This window comes from Perognathus longimembris, chromosome 6 (assembly GCF_023159225.1).
Source record: "Perognathus longimembris pacificus isolate PPM17 chromosome 6, ASM2315922v1, whole genome shotgun sequence".
Lineage (NCBI taxonomy): Eukaryota > Metazoa > Chordata > Mammalia > Rodentia > Heteromyidae > Perognathus > Perognathus longimembris.
In genome coordinates, this window is record NC_063166.1 from 26,922,575 (window position 1) to 26,946,074 (window position 23,500).

The 23,500-nt window shown below is 42.5% G+C and overlaps 1 protein-coding gene across 5 annotated transcripts; it reads left to right on the forward strand.

The window, feature by feature from the left end:
• Positions 1–41: 41 nt before the first annotated feature.
• Tbc1d7 (TBC1 domain family member 7) lies at positions 42–18,231 on the forward strand. Of its 5 annotated transcripts, none has more exons than XM_048348452.1 (8): positions 42–175; positions 1,491–1,662; positions 2,910–2,990; positions 6,056–6,243; positions 11,046–11,183; positions 15,167–15,312; positions 16,504–16,633; positions 18,008–18,231. In XM_048348452.1, exons 2-8 carry the CDS (start codon positions 1,551–1,553, stop codon positions 18,092–18,094), a joined length of 882 nt encoding a protein of 293 aa, XP_048204409.1. In that variant the 5' UTR covers positions 42–175; positions 1,491–1,550; the 3' UTR covers positions 18,095–18,231. The 5 variants fall into 5 exon arrangements, with proteins under 5 accessions (XP_048204409.1, XP_048204413.1, XP_048204412.1 ...); XM_048348456.1 differs by having other exon boundaries at positions 11,049–11,183; XM_048348455.1 differs by having other exon boundaries at positions 42–154; positions 1,543–1,662.
• Positions 18,232–23,500: the final 5,269 nt, after the last annotated feature.

A 23,500-nucleotide genomic window follows, 5' to 3' on the forward strand; every position in this document is an offset into this window, starting at 1 on the left:
GCGGCGGCGGCGGCGGCGGCGGCGGTGTTGGCGGTGTTGGCGGTGTTGGCGGTGCTGGCGGTGCCGGCGCCAGAACCTTACGAGCGCCCTAGGGCTTCCAACAAAGCCGCCTGGTTTCCACTTCCTCCCGCCGGCCTCTCAGTCTCAACCTCGGGTGTGTTTTCCCCTGCTAGAGGTGAAGCTCCTAACGGGGAGAGTGGGGCCTGGGGTCCTGCGCCCGGGGCGCTCGCCTTCCCACCGGAGGGAAACCTGGGCCCGCCGGGGTTACTGAGAATAATCCGAAGGAGGCCCGGGGCTTCCGGGCTCACCGACGGTATTCCTCCGGGGGATACCCTAGCCACGGAATCGCAGACCCCAGGGACCCTACATGCGTTTAAAAGACCGGCCCCCAGTTCCATTTTGTATTTTAAGGGTCTCACGAAGAGCTTACAGCGCTGTAAAAGCTTTCTCAAGACACATTCTCATCTTTTCAGTGATGGAGTTGATTCCTTGAATGAAATCTTTCCATCAAGGAAGAAACCCTTCCCCTGGACAGCTTGGGGATTTTTTAAGTCCTGAGGATTTACTCTTCCTTTCACGTGGACACTTACTTTTTTTAATATAATACTGTACATCTTCAGTGCTTTTGAAGCACCAACCTAACAATCTTGATTTACCATCAGCATAATGAATGTCATTTTGAAAGAACCAGTGATCACAAAGCTACTTAAATTTTCATGCCAGACTTTTAAGGCCTTTTTCTGCCTTCAACTCTTGGTTGTGGTGTCTCTTGTTCAGCCTCTTACATTTCGTACCCTCTTAGTACAATTTAGTGATGTTGCACGTTTTGTATTTTGATAATTATACCTGATAGAGTTTTGTCCACAGCAGAAGGAAAATACAAGACAAACCTGTGGGTATTCACTTTCATATAACTTACATTCTTTCACAGAAATGCCCATTTAAGGAAGAACAGCTAAATAAAAGAAGGGAAAAAAATCTCCTAGAATCCTACTACCTAAAGATAATCATCACTGACATTTTGGAATACAGTCTTTGTTTATTTTTTTGAGAATCTTACTATGTAGTTCAGCCTGGCCTGGAACTCAACCATTGTTCTGCTTTAGCTTCCTGAGTACTGGGAATACCAGACGTGACTTCCGTTTTAAGTGAATAATATTTTGTAAAATCAAACTCATGAATTATACTGTTTGAAAACTCCTCTTTGTAACACATCTTGCCTGGTTTCTCATTTCAGTGGTAATACATTTATAATGGCCACAGAATATTGGGTCATGCTAGGAGCTCTCCTAAGTAGGAACCCTACTTTATATAGTTTGTGCCATTTTAGCAGATCCAGGGGACTGTTGGTTTATATCTTGGATTTGGCCAAGGGGCATAGGTGAGATGAATTGTGTAAAGGGAAAGGTAATTTATCATAATATATCTTTATCTTTTCAAGGTGGGGAAAACCATTGGAATGTTTCCTAATTGTTAATTTGTGTTTCTAGGTTCATTTCTTTTTCTCTTCCTTCATCTCTCCTTCCCTTTCTCCCCTCCAAGAATGAATCATGACTGAGGACTCTCAGAGAAACTTCCGTTCTGTATATTATGAGAAAGTGGGGTTTCGTGGAGTTGAAGAAAAGAAATCATTGGAAATTCTCCTAAAAGATGATCGCCTGGGTGAGTTTTACATGTTAAGCTTACTAGTTCCCAGTCATTCCACTATTCTGCAGTACATATTACCTTAGGAGACATTCAGGGGTAGTTTTTACTTGCTGTACTTATTTTTTCTTTTTAGTGATATGATAACATATTTTGAGAAGTTAATGGATTTCCAAATTTTGTATTTCACTGAGAGAAGGGTTTGCAAGGTTTCTTTAGATGCATTATCATATCTTCTAGGTAAACTTTTTCAACATTGCCCATCATGATTTTTTCATGAAAATATTAAAACTAAACTATGGATTTAAAAAGTAGTTTCTTTGTATAGAGTGCTTTTTATTTTCTGTTTCTTACTTCTCCTTTTGTCCTCCATACCTCTTTGGTGCAGAAGATCGCAGTCCAGTACTCTGCCTCTGAGGTACATCCCCAGTTCATACACAGTACTCTTAAAGTTTCAAAAATACTTTACACCTGATCTTATTGCACCTTCCATTTTTGTAAATTTATTTTTTTGTGTTTATGTGGTATCAAGGAATTGAACACAGCCTCATACACGCTAGGCAAGCACTCTATTATTAAGCCACATTCCTTGCCCTACATTCTGTGTTTAAAGTATGTCTGGCCTTATTATTCTCCCTTAGTAAGTATAGGTCTAGAGGCCCAGGGTGATTTAGTGTTATTTATTGGGATTTGAAGGCTGACTATACCACTTACTAGCTATGTTAATTGGGTGAAGTCACTTAACTACTTTGAGCTTCACCAATCTTGTAATGTGGATTAAATGAGATAAATTCTATAATAAGTCTCTGCTGCTAATGTAGAGAATGTAGCAATGTAAATTAAATGTACCTCTTATATTCTACAGTGCCAATTGTTTTAAATAGCTTAATTGGTGGAAGACTTAGGCTAGAAATCAGACTGGAGTCTTTGGTATATTTGCAGACTGCATGGTAGACTTGCCCTAAAGAAATGTCTAATGTGTACTTTCACTTAAAAAATGAGATGTTGTGGGCTGGGAATATGGCCTAGTGGCAAGAGTGCTTGCCTTATATACATGAGCACCACATATATAGAAGATGGCCAGAAATGGCGCTGTGGCTCAAGTGGCAGAGTGCTAGCCTATAGCAAAAATGATACCAGGGACAGTGCCCAGGCCCTGAGTTCAAGGCCCAGGACTGGAAAAAAAAAAAGAAAAAGAAAAAGAAAAAAAGGAGATGTGCTTCTCCACTAACTACTACTAACTACTTGCTTTCTTCTTCTACTAGATATTGAGAAGCTTTGTACTTTTAGCCAGAGGTTCCCTCTCCCGTCCATGTACCGTGCATTGGTATGGAAGGTACTTCTAGGTATGAGACCTCAGGGCTGGGAAATTTACCTTCAAAAGTATTGGATAATGGGATCATTTGTTATCTTACAGTCAGAAAAGGAGGAGTTGGCTAGGCCCTTTTCTGAGTTCTGAGCATTAGGCCTTCCTCAGGAGACTCAATTACTGTTCCCTGTAAAAGCTTTTAGGATTTTGGCTTCAGCAGAAATATTCTAGAAATTACTCCAGGAGTATTGGTTTATTTGTGATGGAAAAGAAGCTAACATATCCTCCTGGGATAAGAGTGGACTGGCATGGGGAGAACTGGTCTAGCCTGATAGGGGAGAACCATAGCGTGCCTCAATTTGCATCTGTACAGTGACAATCAGGAGCTAAATTTTGTCTAGGTTTTAGCTTTAAATTTGTTAGATTCTTTGATTCTCAGTGGCAGCGGCATTACTTCCAATTGTGTGCTACCAGAGTCAAAGTGGAATCAGTTTTCTTTTCCTAAAGGTGTGAATGTATTATGGTGATGAGTGGCTGAAGTAGAAGGAAAATTGATCTGCCTCTTTTCTTGGGACAAAACTCAGCACAAGCAATGGCAGCATCCTTTTGTAGCCCCGAATGTTTTTCCCTGTCATGGCTGTGCCTGCCAAAGCATATAGCTGTCCATCATCAGCCATTACCATTCTTTATCCTATAAGTCACTGTTTCTTCTTGAGGGTGGTAAAGGCACTGGAAAGTTCGAGCTGTCAGAGCATATACAACTCCTCCTAGCACAAATTCTAATTGCTCTGGGACCTGTATGTTCCTGTCCACTTTTTACATCACTATCAGAAAGAACGGTTTAGGATCACTTTTGGGAAGCAGGCTTCAAATTTACCATGAGAGGCATTGTGCAGCCTGTGGTTTTATGATGGAGTTTTGGCTACAGCGGTGGTATGGTCTGTATCAACCCAGATGTGGAGGATGCTTTAAGTCTTCCTTTGGCTTCTCTGAAAGCCTGGCCCAGAGACCTACAGCTATGGCAAGAGTCAAGGTGTGAGTCAGGAAAAGAAAATTTGAACAAGTTGTTAACCACAGACTTTTGGATCATCTACCTTTTCTTCCAGACTGTTCTGGAGGATATTGGATCTGTGCTGCTTTATGCAAGAAATGAGCCATAGTCAAATGTGCTAGCTGACACTGAACATGTACTGGGTACTCTTCTTAGTGTTTTATGCATGTTGGTTTGTTTATTAAGTAATTGTGTTCTTAGTCACTTATTTTAAATGAAGAAGTTAAGGCATAAGGAAATGGAGAAAATTGCTAAAGATTTCCCAAGCTAGTTAAATATAGAGTAAGAAATCAAACCTTGGAAGGCTGACAACTGAGTCTGTTTCTGTCCAGTGTTGTTACATTTAATGATGCTATGATAATTAAGTCATTTTTTTCTACTGTAAAACTGAGAGCCTAGAAAATATATTGACATCATTCTTCTAATCTATTTGAGTGTGGCACCATTTTCTGATGAACTCTTGGGGCTCAGATTCTTCAGGGAACATTTGATGAAATTCTCATCTATTCTACTTCCTGCCCCTGATAAATGAAGAAATAGATACACAGAGACACTGACATTTTTTTTAGGAGTAATAAAACTTGCTCTTTTTTTTTTTTTTTTTGGCCAGTCCTGGGCCTTGGACTCAGGGGCCTGAGCACTATCCCTGGCTTCTTTTTGCTCAAGGCTAGCACTCTGCCACTTGAGCCACAGTGCCACTTCTGGCTGTTTTCTGTATATGTGGTGCTGGGGAATTGAACCCAGGGCCTCATGTATACGAGGCAAGCACTCTTGCCACTAGGCCATATCCCCAGCCTTAAAACTTGCTCTTTTAATGGCAGCTGACTCATACACAAAATACTTAAGTCCCTTGAACTATTTATTTCTTCCTGATATCAGTACTCTCAATAAAGTAATGACTTCCATTTCTATTTATTCTTTTGACACTGTTCAAAAAGAAAGGTACTCATTAATTTGTGTATGTAACTATAAACCCTCTGTACCTCACATTTACAGTTAATTTTTTAAAAAAAATCAGATGAGATTGCAAAACAGTAATAAATAACTATTCCTTCCATATGCAGATGATATCACACACCAAGTATCAAGAATTTTCAGAGTTACATAGGAAGTGGTGCCAGATATAATTTTAAACTTGTACATGCTGAACATTAGCACTTCCAATTTCATGAAACCAATACTACTGGACATATATATACATATATGTATATGTATATATGTATGTTTATACATATATGTATATATATACAATAATATTGAACACTGACTTTTTTTTCTCAAATTTTTATTATCAAACTGATGTACAGAGAGGTGGACACTGACATTTTTATGAGAGTCCTGATATTAGCAGTTCTAAGGCTGGAACCCAGGGTTACTGAAGGCTCTGCCAGGATCTTTTTACCATGCCATTTGCTTAAAAAAAAAAGATGAACCAAAGCGTGATACTGTGCAGACACAATCACGTTTAATTGGAGTAATGAGCATAAAATGTCATAGAAATGTAGTGTAAGATTGGCTACCTCACCAATGAAGTTGAGGACTTGTGTGACTCTGATGATAGGATATTCTATGATTATGTTTTAACTGTTGTAGAAGAAAAGGATTCAGCCAGCTGTTAGTGGTTCTGAGACACATGGAGTGAGGTCTCTTAGGAGTGAGAAATGACCCCATGCTGAGAGCTGTAAATCAGGTTAAATCATTATAATTGATGTGATTATTGTCTCAAAATTAGGTGATATACTTAATTCATTTTTTCATTTCTCTAATAACAGTGATATATCATCATTCAAATATTGATAGTATTTAACATATAAGATTATAGTAAGAATTTCTAAGTTTAAATAGTCTATTTGTGTAAATTCTAATTGTGATGAGGTGCTTCTCATAGGAGTCTTTTTTCTTTTTACAGTAGAGGAAGGATTGTGGTTAGTGTTTCATTATTTTGCCTTTTTTCTTGTTCTGGGTCTCTGTGTGTGGATTCTCCCTCCACGCCACCAGTCACAAGCCCATGATGCCACATTGCCCTCTTTTTGTTCTGGGTCTCTGTGTAGGGATCCTGCCTCCACACCACGAGTCCCATGGCCAGGTGATGATGTATCGCAAGGATCAGTACTCTGATATCCTTCATGCTCTAAAAGTCACTCGCTTCGTCAGTGATACCATGCCTCAGGTTGAAGTGTATCTCCGCATGTACCAGCTGGAGTCTGGGAAGCTGCCTCGAAGTCCTTCTTTTCCACGGGTTAGTGGTCACTCTTGCTTGATGCTTACCTCAACTCTTCATCATCCCATTTTGTCAGCCTTTGATTGTATTCTGTCTTGTCTTAGAAATGTTTAGCAGTTTTCCATTGTCAGTACAATCAAAGCATCACATCTTTAACTGGCATCTGTGGCCCTGCACTGTCTGAACCAATCCAGTTTATTTTTTAAAAATACATTTCATTGTGAGATGTAGGCATGCATTGCTTAATTATAGGAATACATTTGAGAAATGTGTGAATAGACTTTCACTTGCAGACATAGTGTGTTCTTACTCAAACTAAGATAACTATGATGTCATTAGCAGCTAGTCTTATGGTGACACCATCATACAGTAGGTCCCTTGTTGGCTGGAACATTGTTACATGAACTTCAGAAAAGTTTTAAGAATATTGTCAATGATTCCCGCATACCAGTTACCCAGATGCCTATTAACATTTTATGGCATTGCTTTGTCTTTCCTGTATATGTACACATATTTCTTCTTATGAGTCATTCGAGAGTAAGATGAAGACATGATTCTGTTACCTGAGAGTCCTTTACCTCCAGAGGTAAGCATAGTACAGTTATCAAAACTAAGAGGTTAGCATTAGTAAGAATGTGTCCTCTAATCCACAGTCTCTACTCAAGTCTGACCAGTTTTATCAGTAATACCCTTTATCACAAATAAAGTTCTGAAGATTTGATCTTGGGTCATGGATTGCATTGAATTGCCATGTTGCTTTAGTTGCCTTTGGTTGGGGACAGTTCCTTTGTCTTTTTTAATCCTTGATGCTCTCGACATTTTGGAAGAGTGTTGATCAGTTGTTTTGGTGGAAATCTCTGTACTTCAGCTCTGGCTGCTGCTTCCTTCTGGCTGGGTCCAGGCTGTTCATTCTTGGTAGGGCAATTCTGCATCATTTCCAACCCACCATCAGAAGGACTTAGTGTAGATTGGCCCCTTGGGACATCGTTTGGTGAGGATGCCTGCTGGGCTTTAGTTTTCCTTTGTAAACTATGTCCCTTTGTGGGGAGACACTATTATGAATTATCCTATTCCCAATAAATTTTTGCTCAAGAGTTTCATTGTTAATTTTAATTTTTTCATGTGTTAGCTTCATGCTTAAATAATCTGTTCATAAATAAGTTGTGAGAATAGTACAGCATCTCTGTATATCTTTATCCACTCATATGACACCTTTTTCATAACTTTGGTACAATGGTCAAAACCAGAACACCAGCTGTGATACAGTACTACTAGGAAATCTGAAGGACTTGCTGAGATTGTTCCCTGAAACCCTTCTTCTGATCACCAGGGTCCAGTCCTGGATCACACATGACTGTTACTTGCCATGCTTTAGTCTTCTCTACTGCAGAGCATTTCTTTGGTCTGTCTCACTTGCTCTTTCATGACCGTGATACTTCTGACATGTGCAGGCCAGTCATGTTTCTCCATTTGGATGTGCCCAGTGTTTCCTTTTGATGAAATCTGCTTCTGCACTATTGACAAGGGAACCACAGGAACATGAGTGTCATTACTATGGATGGTGGCTTTGACCATTTGGAAAAGTTTCTGCCTGCCAAGTATCTCCACTGTAAGATTACCCTTTTTCTCACTGGAATCAATAATTTTGAGGGAGGTATTTTGAGACTTGTAAATATCGAACCACTAATAATTCTTGCCTGAAACAATGTTACTGCTATGCCAAATGGTGATTTTCTAATCCTATTATCCCTGCATCTTAGTTGATTTTTCATCTATAGGGAGGGCTTTTCCACATCTCATTTGTTTATTAATGTCACTGTGAATTTATAGTCCTTTTTGAATCACTGGCTTATAATTTTGTAAGCATTTTTTTTTGCCATGCTTGGGGCTTGAACTCAGAGCCTGGGCACTGTTCCTGAGCCTCTACCACAGTACCACTTCTAGCCTTTTCTGTTTATTTGTCACTGAGGAACTGAACCTAGGGCTTCATGCATGTAAGCCACATTTCCAGCCCCACTGCCTTATAATTTTGTACTGCCATTATTTCTCTTGATGTCCAGAACATCCCAGGTTTGGATACTGGGTGTCCCTTCCACTAAATATATGTGTCTTTTTGAAGAGTCACCATTAATTTGAGTCATTCCTAACTTTCTAGCACAGCAGAATGTTCCAGGCTTGTCTTGTACCTTCTGGGCAGTGGCCTTGCTTCAGATAGCCTTTTTTTTTTTTTTGGAGTGTGGTTTTTAGAAACCAAGAACTGGACACTATATCTACTCAGTGTTTCCAGACTGCCATGGTTTCTGAGCCCTCTCAGTGGGCAAGAAGTAAATGTATGTGTGTCCACATGATACCACACAAGTCACATACCTATATGTATATGCATATGTATACATATAGTTATATATTTGAGCTACGATCCTAACCCCCATGTATTGTACATTATTTACAGTGTATTAATCCTCAATCCACACCATAGGTCCAGTTCATTAGTACATTCTAGACTCCACCCTTTCCACACTTGCAGCATCTTTAACAGGTGCAGGTATGAAGACTCCCATTACAATCAACATATTTATTTATTTCCTTTTTCCCTGTGTGTGTCAGCACTGCCAGCTACTTGTGCCTTTGGCCTGCAGGCCCTTTGGGCCCCCTGGATCTCAGCCTGCAGGGTCCTGGTAGTCCCTGGCTGTTTTTTTTTTTTTTTTTTTTGGCCAGTCCTGGGCCTTGGACTCAGGGCCTGAGCACTGTCCCTGGCTTCTTTTTGCTCAAGGCTAGCACTCTGCCACTTGAGCCACAGTGTCACTTCTGGCAATTTTCTATATATGTGGTGCTGGGGAATCGAACCCTGGGCTTCATGTATACGAGGCAAGCACTCTTGCCAGTAGGCCATATTCCCAGCCCATCCCCTGGCTGTTTTAATGCTCTCTTCAGGCCTCTCCTCAGTCTCAACCTCCTCCTCCTTGAGCCATTTCATAGCCTCAGCCCCACACTACTTCTTAGTTTCATCTGTAACAAACGCCTTGCTCCAGTTATCTTGGATTACTTTTTGTAAAGGTTCAAGGAAGGAAGAGGACAGAAAAAGGAGTATTACAGGTTTTGAGATTTGGCTGCTTAATCACAGTCTCTCTAGGCATTTTGTCTAGGCAGGGTTCGAGGCCAGGATGGCCTCAAACTCACTTTGAGGCTCTAGGCTGGCCTTAAACTCACAGTCTTCCAGCTGAGCCTTCTGAATGCTGTGATTACAGGCATGTAGACATGTATCACCGTGCCTTGCTCTCTAGACATTTTAATGAAGCTTTTATTTATTTGCACACACAAAAAAATGAATTATTTGAATCGGGGCTTGCTTGTAAGCTCTGCTCTCTTATTTATTTTTATTGCCAATTGGGTTTTAACCCAGGTGCAGTGGCACATGTTTTTAATCCCACCCCTCTGGAGGCCAAGGCAAGAGAACCACAAGTTTCAGGCCAGCCTGGACTACATAGTGAGACCCTTCCTCATAAGGAGGAAGGAGGGATGATTGATTTTTGTTTTTGGAGTTGCTGATGTGGTACTCATGGATAAATTTTAGAACTAGTCTTGGTCATTTGCTTTTATTTATGGAGATTGAGAGGACCCCTGAAATAACCGAATGTCTTACAGTCTCCCTTATCAGCATAGTGAGGTTGACAATACTACCTGAGTCCTTAAAATTATGTATTAAAATGTGTTAGAACCTCTCTGTACATCACATTGACAATAAATAAGAAAAAAATACCAACAAAAAATAAAATGTATTAGATAATCTACTGGCTCAAGAAATCTGAGAGGCCACCTCATCTTGTTCAGCTCATCCAAACTCCAAGATACATGCCCATAATGCAGGCCCAGTGCCCATGCTATATGAGGTGCTATATGGAGGTTGGAGCCACTCACTGATTCCACTCATTTTTGTTTTTTTCTGTTGGTCGTGGGGCTTGAACTCTGGGCCTGGGCACTGTCCCTGAGCTCTTCAGCTCAAGGCTAGCCCTCTACCACCTGAACCACAGTGCCATTTCTGGTTTTCTGGTAGTTAATTGGAGATAAGAGTCTCATGGACTTTCCTGCCCGGGCTGGCTTTGAACCACAATCCTCAGATCCTCAGCCTCCTGAGTAGCTAGGCTTACAGGCATGAGCCACTGGTGCCTGGCTTCCCTGCTCATTTTTTCAAATCTGTTAATAGTTTGTGTGTGTGATAGTGCTCAGCAAGGAGTATAATCAGCAGAAGGACATTGGTCCTCTGCTCGGGTCCTGTCCCTTGGAGAGACATTAGGAACAGCATATGACATGCCACCCTGGGGGTGGGGGGGTACCTAGCATCAAGTGACTGTGTGTGGGGGGAGGGGGGAGTCCAAGCAAGAGGACTTCCCTTCTGTCCTTCACCACACTAATAACAAATTGAAATATATTTCTTTAATCTTAGCTCTGGTATTCTTGACATTTTATGGAATATTAACAAGTTGAAAGAAGGCCTATACATGAAATACTTTCTACTTTTTATTAAAATCACCATTTTGACTTCACTGGGATTTTTTCAAAGAAACAAAGATATTTCTTAGTTTTAGTTGTTACCTGAAAACTAGTCATTCCTAAACAACACTGGTTCCAAGACGCTCCCATAACTATTTGCCCTCCCCTTCCCTTACTCTTCTCTTTTCCCATTCACTCTGCTTTCTGATACCACTTTGATTTGTTAAAGTGGCTTCTTCAGAATAGAGAGGGTAAGGTTTCTTTTTTATTAAAGAAATAAATCTTGGTCTAGTCTCCTGTCTCTTTCTTGAGATTTATTATTAATCTTTCAGCAGCCTGAGGATGAAGTATTTCTTGCCATTGCTAAAGCCATGGAAGAGATGGTGGAAGATAATGTTGACTGTTACTGGATCATCCGATGCTTTGTGAACCAGTTAAATAACAAATACCGGGATTCATTACCCCATCTGGTAATTTTTGTTGTTGTTGTTGTTGAGGGTTGGTGCAAGATACGGTATTGGGGGTCATTGGGAAGTACTCATTTCCTGGTGTACCTGCAGTTATGATTGGACCATTTATTGTAGAACTTACCAAATATTTTCTATAAAAGGCCAGATAGTTGTAGTATAGTAGGCCAGAGGATCTCTATTGCAGCCTCTTAGTCTTTTGTTGGAGCACAAAAGCAGCCATAGACTGCTGGGTTGGTCTACTGGGGATGCCCTGCCCCTGCCCTGCTGCAGGCCAGTTTGCCAACTGCTGTTCATCCCAGTCTAGAGTCCGCTGGCCTTTTATTTACAATGGTTCCTTGTGTATTTACTAGGATTTAGGTATACCCATATGTAATGGGAGGCTCTCATAGCAGTAGATTGTTTTTGCTCATGTAACCAGCAGGGAGGCATTTCACAGTGCTGCAGAGTTAAGGTATCCTTCCTTTCCTGCTCACAAGGTAGATGTTGGGCTCATGGCTGTGACTTCTATGAAGGGAGATAAAAGTAAAGAAAAAAAGACAAACTGTCATGTTTGTCATTCTTGAACTGACTTTCCTTCTGCTTGAATATACATTCTCACTGATAAGATGGATTCTGTCCAAATGTAAGGTGAAGCCTAAATTAAAAACTCATTTAATATCCTTGATCTGCAAAATATCAGCGATTAGCAGCAGGGGGCGCTGTAGAGCAGTTATTCCCTTGAAGTCATACAGCTGATTAGGTGAGAGTTCTGTACCTCATATTGATAGCCCATGAAAAGCCAGAGTTCCAAGTTCAGTTTCTACAGAATGAATATTGCTTTCACCCACTGTGAAGTTGAAAACCTGAGGTCAAACTATCAGAATCCTGAGATTATCCATATGAACGGCCAGAATTGTCACTTGGTTCCCTATCTACAGCAGAGACTGGGAAACAACGTTTTATAAACCCTGGTGGTCTCTTGTTAAAATAGGGGTTCTGTTAGTGAAGGAGGAAGGCTGTCTGGCTGTGGCAGACAGCCAGTTAGGTGTGCCAGTTTCTGGCCTAGGAATGAAAAAAACCCCAAGAGGCACTTGCTTCATGCATGAGCTAGTCTTCCTTGGCCTGCTCCTCCCTCCTTGCCTCCTTTCTCATTTTCTCCCTTAGTTACCTCATTCTTTCATGAAATTTTATAAAATAATTTATATGATTCTGTCTTCTTAAGTTATTGTTTTTTATTTGAAAAATCTACTGAGGTGGCAACTGTTGGAAGGGAGATGGAAGCAGTGGTAAAGATGGAGGGGCCCCAAAGATCACTGCTTTAAGTGTGTCCAGTACTTATTAAGCAGGGCAGGGGGCAGGACACTCTAGCCTTATAGAGCTCTTACAAGAGCAGTATTTCAACTAAAACATAAATTTGATCCACTTAATTGATTTCAATAAAAATAAGGTATGGAATTGGAATATTGGTAAATACGCTAATTGCCTAGTTAAATCAGGTCTCTTGCAACTAGTAGCATTTTTGTGTGATTCATGCCGTATTTTAAAAAGTCATTCTTGGGCTAGGCATGGTGGTACATGTCTATAATCTCAGCTGTATGGAAGTCAGAGGTAATATGATTGTTATCTAATGCAAAAACAAGTCCCTAGCTGAAAAACTAAAGCAAAAAGACAAGGAATATGACTTGAATAGACCTTTAGTTCAAACCCCCATTATTTTGGGGGAACATAATAAATGGATACATTCTCAGAAAAATTAATCACGTGAGTCTATATAGATCAGTGCCACCATGCCACCAGGTCTACACAGTGAACATTGCTTCAAAAGTACTGTTCTTGCATGCATGTGTATATACAAAATGAATTTTAAGCCAGGCACCAGTGGCTCATGCCTGTAATCCTAGCTACTCAGGAGGTTGAGATCTGAGGATCATGATTTGAAGCCAGCTTGGACAGAAAAGTCCCCATGAGACTCTTATCTCCAATTTACCACTCAAACACCAGAAGTGGTGCTGGGGCTCAAAGTGCTAGTTTTGAGCAAAAGAACTTAGAGATAGCTCCCAGGCCCTGAGTTCAAGCTCCACAACTGACCATAAAAAAAGAAAGAAAAAAGTTTTCAAAGCATACAAATGGCATTGTACAGTGCACATGTGTCCTATCATTCTCGTTTTGTTTTTAACATATGCTTGAAGAACTTTCCATCTCAGCACAGAAAAATTATTTTTTTAAAAGATAACTTGGCAAAGCTTTATTGAGTAAGTGAGCAAGCAGAAAGGCAGAAGCACACTCCAGCAGGGTTTAGGTGCTCTCAAAGGGAGAGGAGCACCAAATCAGCAGTTTTAGTTCACCCAGGAGAATAAACAGTTCCTGCCACCTCTTCTCCTCCCCAAGACACTGGAATCAGAGTCTCTAGGGGGGGGGGTCCTGGAATTCTCATTTTTAAAAACCATCAGGAAATTCTGATGGTTAGCTAGGCATGAAAGCCACTCAAATAGAACCACTTTTTTTTTTTTTTTCTAATTTACTCATTGTATTCCCTAAGTAAGTCTAACAGATTCACGCCAGTTGTGAATGTGTCATTGTACAAGGAGCTCAGGTAGCCAAGCCCCTTGTGCCTGACCTGGGATAGCACTGCAGAATTTCATCCTTACTGTGTGGGACCCAGTCAGGCTGACACACCTTAAGGGCAGGGATTTGATGTTATCTTTCTCTTTAGTCCTTGCCTGTAGCACAGAGTCTGGCCCAGTGGATATGGTACAAGTTACCAGTTGCCTCTTTGACAGAGCGGAGACAGAGATTTAGGAAAACAAACATAGGAGATTTGGTCATCCTCTTCCAGAAGGACAGTGTGGACTTTAGGGTCTGACCCTCCATGTCTGCTCTTAGCCAGTGGACCCTAAGTGCAGTGGCTTGGCTGGCTGTCCCAGTCTTCCAGAATTGGCTTAGGTAAGAGAGACTACCAGACATGACCCAGATGCTGTGCTCCCTCTGAATTCCTTCTCTGTTCCAAAAAGTTTGTGTGTCCATCTGTGCTGGGTACAGAGCCTGACATTTGTCATCCTGTCTTAGCCTCCTTGGCATTGTATGTGGTGGTGCTCAGGAAAGGGGAGTTAAGTGTCAGACAGTGGCTGATGGATTGTTGTGCACCACCTCCTCCAGCTCAACTGCCTCATTCTTCGTACCTCCTCCCCACCCTAACTCCTCTTTTTCTCAAGTCATTCCCTTTCCTCCTTCTCCTGCCCTATAACACCCTCCCCCTATGTTTTTGGGACAGGGTCTTGCTGTGTAGTCCATGCTGATGTCAAATTGCAGCCCTCCTCATCTCAGACTATTGAATAGCTAGGATTCCAGGTGTGTGCCACTACAACTGACTCTTCCTTAAAAAAAAAAAAATCCATATAGATAACCATCTGTTCCAGAATAGTCATTTCATGGGTGGGCCTTACTTTAGCTTCTCAAGGCAGCTGTATTTTGTGTTGGATTTAGTCTTAGACTGTTGGATCTGATTCACACAGTGAGCCTTGGGAGGAATACCAACTCTGCTTACCTGGGACCACCCAAAACAGCCCTGGTCCAGGGAATTCTCTGAAATGGCTGTGTGCAAGTGACTTTGGGCGATTCTGAAACTTTGTTTTCTAGTACTTCCTTGCATTCAACAGTCAATTCTTTTTTTGTGTGTGTGCGGATACTAGCTTGAACTCAGGGCCTTACACTTGCTCTGCCTGCTTGCTTCACTGGCATTCTACCTCTTAAGCCATGCTTTCAGCCCAGTATATTTGCTTGTTAATTTGAAGATTGAGTCTCACAGAGTTTTCTACCCAGATTGGCTTTGAACTTTGGTCCTCTAGATCTCAGCCTCTTTTTTTTTTTTTTTAATCATAGCCTCTTGAGTAGTTAAGATCACAGGTATGAATCATCAAGGCAAGGATGCATTTTTTTATAGGCTGTTACGTCAGGTGACGTTTTGTCAGAGAAAATGAGTAATAATATTCTCGTTCCATCTCTAGCCCAAAGCTTTTGAACAGTACTTGAGTCTGGAAGATGGCAGGCTGCTGAGTCATCTGAAGACATGTTCTGCAGTGTCCAGACTTCCTTATGACCTTTGGTTCCACAGATGTTTTGCAGGATGCCTTCCTGAATCCAGTTTACAGAGGCAAGTATTTGTGCTGAAGGTCTGCAGTCAGAAGAACTGGCCTTTCCTGTGGCCATCTGTCAGAATGTCAATTTGTTTTACAGCCGCATAGTAATTTGAAGCTAAGTTCTTGAGCAGCTGCCTTCACAGGGCGTGCTTCTGCTTCTCAGTGTCTATACTTGGAAGACTGCAGGCCCACCATGGGTGGATGCTGGAAGCAGCAGAAACATCCTGCAGGAGCGTGCACGAGCTGGAGCTCCTCTTCCTACAACTGTGCTGCATCTCATCTAGTGAAAATCTCAGTCCTCCTTAGTTTCATCCTTGCAGTGTGTGTGTGTGTTTCTGGGGATTGGCCTGCCTGCCACTTGCTACACAAGTGCCCCACCTCTTGAGCCACATCCTCTCCTTTTGTTTGTTTGTTTGTTTGTTTTTTTGAGATAGGGTCCTATTAACTCACCCTGGTGGCTGGCCCAGAACTTAACACCTTTCTGTTTCCTCCTCCAAAGTAGCTGGGATTCCAGTAATGCCCCACTTTTCCCACTCTCATATCTTCAAAGGAATTGAACGCAGTCAAACTGACCTCTTCCGGTCTGTTTCACACCAATGTGTTTTAAGTGTTTGAGTCTAGACCACCCCTCTAGGAATTTATGATGTAGATAAGGAGTTCACTAGAGGACAGTATATACTTGGTGTACACAGTATACTGGCTACTTAAGAGTTACGAGAATTATCAGAGTAATTAGCTTAGTGTAATAGTGGATTGGTAACTGGCTCCTTAAAAATCCTTGGAGAAGTTTCAGTAATCTATCCTAAGGGTCACCAGCAATGAAACTAACTTGACCTCATATTTCATATGGTACTTTTGTTGTCATACTGGGGAATGCAACAGTTCTAACAGCCTTATAGAGGACCAGCAAAGCAGTGTTTGGCTTTTCCCCCCCCCTAAAATGTCAAGCTCACAACATGAACACATTTGGTAGATGCCAGAGCAGTCATTTTCATTGAACTTCCCTTTTTTCCTCTAAAGTGGACTATATTCGTAATACATGTCAATGCCTTATCTATTTTGTTATTGTTTCTGAGCATTGTTCCAAAGTAATTCTGCTCTGAAACTTTAAAAAGTTGTTGTTTGATCTTATTTTTATAATTTCAGATATCTGGGTAAAAATACATTAAAATCTCATTTAATGACACTGCTTTTCATTTTTCTAGGGTTTGGGATAAAGTTGTAAGTGGATCCTGTAAGATTTTAGTTTTTGTAGCTGTGGAAATTTTACTAACCTTTAAAATAAAAGTCATGGCACTGAACAGTGCAGAGAAGATAACCAAGTTCCTGGAAAATGTAAGTGTGCTTTATTTGATTACATTTGAATTTAGAAATGAAGTCAACTTAAGCCAGACTTTCCTGTTCTGCTAAATCATTTCAAGTGGTTGGATATTCATTGTATATTTTTAGAGAGTGATGGGGGGGGTAGATTGGAACAAATTGTAAACATATGTGGAAATGCAAGGATAAAATCCCCATCTCCATAACAAATGTAAGCTGAAAAAAACAGCTTATTTTTACTTTGTGAGAAGCATTTTTCCCTTGGAACATTTCAGCTGTAAGTTGGCCTGTGGATTATAGCTGTTTAGAGGATGCAGGTTTGAGCCTTGAGACCACTGCTCAGATGTATCTACTGTGGTACCCGTGTCTTATCCTCACATGACCTCCAGCAAGCCGGGTGGGAATAGGAGGAAGCAGGAGCTGGCTGCAATCTGTCCATCAGGAGGGAATGCTGCAAAAGGGACTGAGCCTTTTCATTTCTGTGCTAGCTCTGGGGCAATCCCAGGTGGGTTCATGCTCATGTTACCACAGTGCATGTGGAAAAAGCCTGAACCAGTTAGCTTTCCCTCTTGTGCCTCAGTCTATCCTCTCTTAGGAACAAGCTGGGGTAAGGAGACCTAGGCTCTCATGGCTGAGACCTAAGGTCTATCCTTGTTTTGGCTTAGCTAGCTCTCTACCACTTGAGCCATGTCTCCAGCCCAGCTTTTATGCTGATTAATTGGAGATGATGGAGTCTTGGACTTTTTTGCTCTGGCTGGCCTTGAACTGAGATTTCTAGATTTCAGCCTTCTGTGCAACTAGGATTATGGGCGTGAGTCACTAGTGCTCAGCTTTTCTATATATTTTCTATTAGCATCCTTTAGTTGTGCAGGGTTTTATTTTGACATGTCCATGTGTGTACAATGTACTTTGATCAGACACCCCTGTATTCACCTCCCCTATCCTTTAAAAAAATTAGTATTAACATTTGATCAGTGGCCTGGAAAATAATGAGTACTAAGTGGATGTGTGTTCGGTAATGAATCATCATCATTACAATAATTAATGGCCAGCTGTGCCAGCCCAGTAAGTGAGGATTATCCCTGGCACCCTGTAAACAGCTCTGGAAAGCTGGGCTGTCCTTTCTGGTTTAGACTTGGGCTGGGAAACCCAGGCGCTCAGGTCACTGACCTGGGCTCCATGACTGGTGTGTTGTGCAGGCTGTCACTGGGCCGTCTGCCACCAGGCTACTCAGTATGTCCTTGCTGGCATTAAATTAGCCCTTTATGCTATCACTGTCCAAGAAACAGTGAAGACTCCATGGAAATAAGTTTTATACCAGACTACGTGCAAGATCATGAAGTTTTTATAAACAGAAATTTTGCCTGGCCTGGTTTCTTCTGTTCACAGATTCCTCAGGATAGCTCAGATGCGATCGTGAGCAAAGCCATTGACTTGTGGCACAAACACTGTGGGACCCCAGTTCATTCAGTCTGAACCCTCCTGACCACTGCAGAGTCTACCAGTCTGCCCTGAATGGTTTTGTTCTGTCACCTGTCTACTAAACTGATTGGAAGTTGTCTTGCTGTGGTGCTCAATGTGCAGTTTTTCTCAGTAAAATAATTTAATTCAAATATCTGGTGGCATCATTTTGTGGAGTCTTTTGATGACAAACATACATGTCATGTGTATGTTTGTACATGTACACTTCAGACTAGCATTTTAAGGTATTGTTAGAAAACAGCCACTAGCCTGTATACATTTGTGAACAGTTGCAACCTCTTCCCAATTAGCACCAAGGTGTTTTGTTGGTAGCAGGACTTCAGTCTTTGCTGGTTTGAGTAGATTCTCTACCACCTGAGCCATTCCTCCAAGCCAGCTTTATTATGCTTTCTAATTGGAGATAGAATTCTTTGTCTTTTCTTCCCAGACTGGCCTCAAACTGTCCTCCAGTCAGCCTCCTGAGTAGCTAGAATTACACATTTGAGCCACCAGCACTCACCTAGTTAGCACCAAACATTGAAAGGTACTAAGAGGGGTAAAAAGTGACTTCCCTTTGTTGGTGTCTCATATATGACTTTTGTGGATGCAGAACTTGCTTAAATCTAAGTGATTTTCCTTCTCAGGCTTCATTCTGCTAAATAGGCTTAAAAACAGTCTTATATATTTTTTACCTTTGTGCCAGTCGGAATGAAGCCTCTTTAAAATATATCTGTTTACCTATTAGGGGAGAATACTTGTTTGATATTCTGCTGGACTCAAACTTTCCCAAGTGAATAAATGTCAGTGGACTGTAGGGAGCCTCTGCTAGACAGAGTGGGAGATGTGACAAGAGGAGGCTTAAGGCAGATGACCCCCGGGCCTCTTGGGGTCACATAATGGTCACCATTCAACAGGCAGTTGCTTTAAGAATGGTGAGTGAATTGAGGTCCTTGTTTGAAACGGAGCTATCCAGGCCTGCAAGAGCCTGCATGGTAGTTGGATTCTCCACCCATTCCCCTGAATGAGGAGGGAGCTAATGAACCTCGGATATGCAGAGTTAGATGAGGAGTCATTGCCAATGGAGTTTTTGAAACAAGCTGGTATTTCTGTATAGTAGTAACAGGTCCACGTGCATTTTTTTAAAACAAAAATCTCACGTCTGGAAATGTGGCTTAGTGGTAGAGTGCTTGCCTCGTATACATGAAGCCCTGGGTTCAATTCCTCAGTACCACATACGCAGAAAAGGTCAGAAGTGACACTGTGGCTCAACAGGTAGCCTTGAGCAAAAGAAGCTCAGTGACAGCACCCAGGATCGGAGTTCAAGCCCCAGGACTTGCAACAACAAAAATTGCAGAACAGAACCCATTTATAGCAAAACTACTGCCCACATTTCAAACTTTAAAAAGTGACTTTTTTGACTACCATGTTTTTACTTACAGGTGAGTCGAGACCTTTAAAAGAAAACATTGTGAAGGGGACTTTGGGGATTGAAACCAGTGGAGAGGGGAGAGGAAAAGAGTTATGTGTGTCTATATGAAAACTTTTAGATTGCTAAAAGGGAGAAGAAAAAAGGGCTAAGAGTAATACAGATGGAGTGAATTTGATCAAAGTATATGATGTGCATTTTGTAAATATTATAATGAAGTCTTTTATAATTAATGCTAATAATTTTTTTCAATGACTAATTCAGTAACTGCCTCTGCCCCTGAAATGTGGGTAACAGAACACACACACACACACACACAAAAATAAATCCCTGGCCCAATTGCCTACTACCTAGTTATCTTGAGGAACATAAAGTTCACAGCCTCTGTTGCCTGCCTTGACCCCAGTTCCTAAATCAATGAGGATGAGACTGAAGTCTCGCGTGGGTCTGGTGCACCAGTGGCTCTGCAGCCAGTCTTCAGCCAAGGGATGGAAGGGTCATGTGGCAGATACCAGGTGCCAGGAGTGCTTGTGTGCTGGTGGCAGTGTGCAGGTAGTGAAGGGGTCATCACTGCAGTCTGGGAAGATATCTTTAAGAGCTCTGCATTCCACCCAACGAGTCTGTCAATCAGATTCCTGTCCAGTACCGGGAGGCTTCAGCCTCTGCTAAGTCTGAGTGGCTTTTTCTGCCTGATTTTTGCCAGCTGCTGCAGGTGGGCAGTCGGCACCCCACTGGCAGCTTTGGCAAACTGTCTTGCCCAGCCAGGTGTTTCCTTTGCAATCACCTCTACTAAGTCTTGCTTGCTCTAGAAGTGTATAGCAATCAGCTTTGCCTTCCTTAGGCCTCCGCCTGGGTCATATAGGAGAACTGAGGTAGGGGTGGGGGCCCTGCTGGCAGCAGCTGTGTCTTATTTGCTCTGGGGAAGGCATGGGACTTCACATCTGTAGCTCACATCTGGGTCTGCAGGCCACACTAGATCTCATCAAGCCAGGTGACAATCAGGTGAACCTAAAGTCAGGGTCAGTGGCTGCTATGGCTGATGGATCACAGACAAAATGGGAGGCATGGCTAGCCCTGTGGAATGTCCATCTGGAGGAAGCCAGATAAGAGAAGCAAGGTTCCGGTAAAGTGGGTTAGACAAGGTTAGCTGGTGGTTAAACAGATTCTAGGTCCTGGCTGCTGGTCTAATGGGTCTCACCAAACCCATTAGTATTTCATCTCTGAGTCTTAAAATACCTTTTTTGGGGAGCTAGAGGATGGAGCTCAATGGTAAAGCTTTTGCCTAGCATGCACAGAGCCCTGGCTCATCATTAGCAAAACACACACTCTCTCTCTCTCTCTCTCTCTCTCTCTCTCTCTCTCTCCCCCCCCCCCCCCCACCATGGGGCAAACCAGTTGAGAGGCAGTGCTTGCCTAGACGCCTTGCTTGGGCACATTGCCCTCATCTATAAACCAGGAGGCAGTGTAGGGGTGGGAGGCCCACTGTAGGGGCTGTAAGACCCTGCATTGAAACAGGGGTCTCTGTTTTTACTGTGCACAATTGACTGAACCTTGTCACTGCAAATCTTGTCAATATATATAGGAAGGGCTGGAGTTCTGCATTTCAAATGAGCCTCCTGACTATGCTGGCCCTTTGGGACCACAGTGTGTCACGTGGATTTTACCTAATACAAGATTTAACCTGATCCCTAAAGAAATCAATATGCCACGGTAAATACCTACCCATGGGTCACATTTGTAAATGATTTCTTTGCCCTCACTTCTAAGCTGCTGCTAAAACCTTATGACACAGTTCCTCCAACCAGGAATCCAATCTCAGGATGAAGATAGCTTGTTCTCATTAAATTGCACCCTGCCCCTACCAGCCCACATCACAGAAATCCTGTCACCCATGAGTTCATTACCTAGGACAGCACTGTGGCAGGTAACCAATCACCAGCCATGGGTTATCCATTATCCATCATCCCCGTCTTTCTTACTAATCAGGCCCCAAATTTATTTGAGGCCAGGAGTATGATAACAAAACTATTTCCTAGGCTCTTTTGTTAAAAGAAATAGTCAATAAGGTGGAAAGCAAGATGTCTAAAAATATTGTTTTTTAAAAAATCTTTTTCCCTCCCTTCCTCCCTTCCTTCCTCCTTTTCTTTCTTCCTTTCCTTTCCCTTCTCCTTCCCTTCCCCTTGCCTTCCCTTTCTTTCCCTTCCATTTTCTTTCCCTTCCCCCTTCCTTTCCCTTCCCCCTCCTTTTCGCTTTCCCTTCCCTTTCCCCTTACCTCCCCTTTCCCTTTACCTCCCCTCCTCTCCCTTTTCTTTTCCTTTCCTTTCCTTCTTTGGTGCCAGCCCTGGGGCTTGAACTCAGGGCCTGGGAGCTGTCCCTGAGTCTTAAAGAACTCAAGGCTAACGCTTGAGCCACAGCCCCATTTCTGAGGTTTTTTTTGGTATTAATTGGAGGTAAGAGTCTCACAGACTTCCCTACCTAGCCTGGCTTTGAACCACCATCCTCAGATCTCAACCTCCTGAGTAGCTAGGATTACAGATGTGAGCCACCAACCCCCAGCCAGAAAATACTTCTTAAAGAGGATTTACTCAGCTGACAGGTAATCTTTCTTCTTATCCTCTGCCTGGAACAATGCATAATGGCTGGAACTTCAGCAGCCAACTTAGAACACAAGCAACCTCAAGGATGGACTAAGACTCAGAATCCCTGAGTTTTCTGATTGCTGATGCAACTCTGTTCCCCATGAGACTCAGTTCCCTTGCCTGTAAAGTGAAGATGAGGGTTGAAAGCGAGTGGCACAATGTCCCCATGCAGAACTGGATTCCCTGGTGGGGAGTGGGTGGGGCTCAGGGTGGCCATCAGTGACAGTGCTGATGGGTCATCTGGGGGATAGGAGTGACACTGAGGAGTGACATGGGCATGCTGGCTGAGTCCAGCACCACAGCCTCCACCATGCCTAGAAAGGCTGAGCGTGGGACCCCTTCTCATACTGACATCCCATGAATGGGAGGAAGGCAGGGAGAATGAGCTGCTTTCAATGTGACCTTGAGAAACCTGACTCTACAATTGCTGAGCCCAGCATGGAGGCCTGGAAGAGGCCACTCCCCTCACTGCTTTGCTGCTGAGCCCATTGACACTGAGCACTGGCTCTCTCCTAATGATCAGAGCCTAGAGTAAACTATGTCCAACCAGGATGAATTGTCCACACCTTGCCTACCCACACCTGAGATCCACTTTGCTCTTCATTTCTCTCAACCATCCTCCAAACCCAGCACCATCAATCCTGGCCCTTCCTTCCAATGCATACCATCACACACATGTGTGGCTAGGGTGTTCCTGAAGTACAAAATCCACATCTGTACACTGCAAATCACAAGAGGTGCACTTACCTGAGGTGACCAGGAACACATGGCACAGTTGCACCCTCTCAGCACTTGTCCTGATAGCTCTGCTGTTTTCTTTGCTCAGCTGCTGTGTGGTCTCAAGATACCTGCACTTCCTTATGGTCTCCTGGTCCTTTTAAAATTTGATAGGATTGAAATGAGAACCTGTGCGAGTCCACAGATCGCACACCACCTGTTTCTCTGTTCACATGTATTCTATAAAGGATACCCTGTACCATGCATATTTCCTGGCCTTCTGGATTTTTTTTTAATGGAGAGGAGTAGGGGTGTGTGGTGGGGGTAGGGAGGTAAAAAGGCAACCAAGATAAAAGAGTCTGTGTCTCTCCACACTCCAATCTCACGTTCCCTTCTTTAGAACCAACTTCTGTGAGCCTAAGTGAGCACTGCTATCTCATAGGCTTTTCTAGAATGAAAGATAGGGGTTTTCCTCACCCTAGGCTGATGTCACAGTGCTAGATAGATTCGAGGAAAATCCAAGAGAAGCTGAACTACAACAAGGAGCTCTTGTCAGAGCAAGATGGGTGTAGAGCAGCCGGGTGAGGCCATATGATGGGGTTGACAGAGGTGACAGCTGGCTTGGAAAGTGTCCCTAGT

What these genes read in the sequence shown, in the direction of transcription:
- Tbc1d7 (XM_048348452.1), top strand. Translation starts at nt 1,551, where the DNA reads ATGACTGAGGACTCTCAGAGAAACTTCCGTTCTGTATATTATGAGAAA. An exon ending in GAAGTCCTTCTTTTCCACGG is followed by an intron (nt 6,244 to 11,045) that starts GTTAGTGGTCAC and finishes TTAATCTTTCAG; the next exon opens with CAGCCTGAGGATGAAGTATT. An exon ending in CCTGAATCCAGTTTACAGAG is followed by an intron (nt 15,313 to 16,503) that starts GCAAGTATTTGT and finishes TCATTTTTCTAG; the next exon opens with GGTTTGGGATAAAGTTGTAA.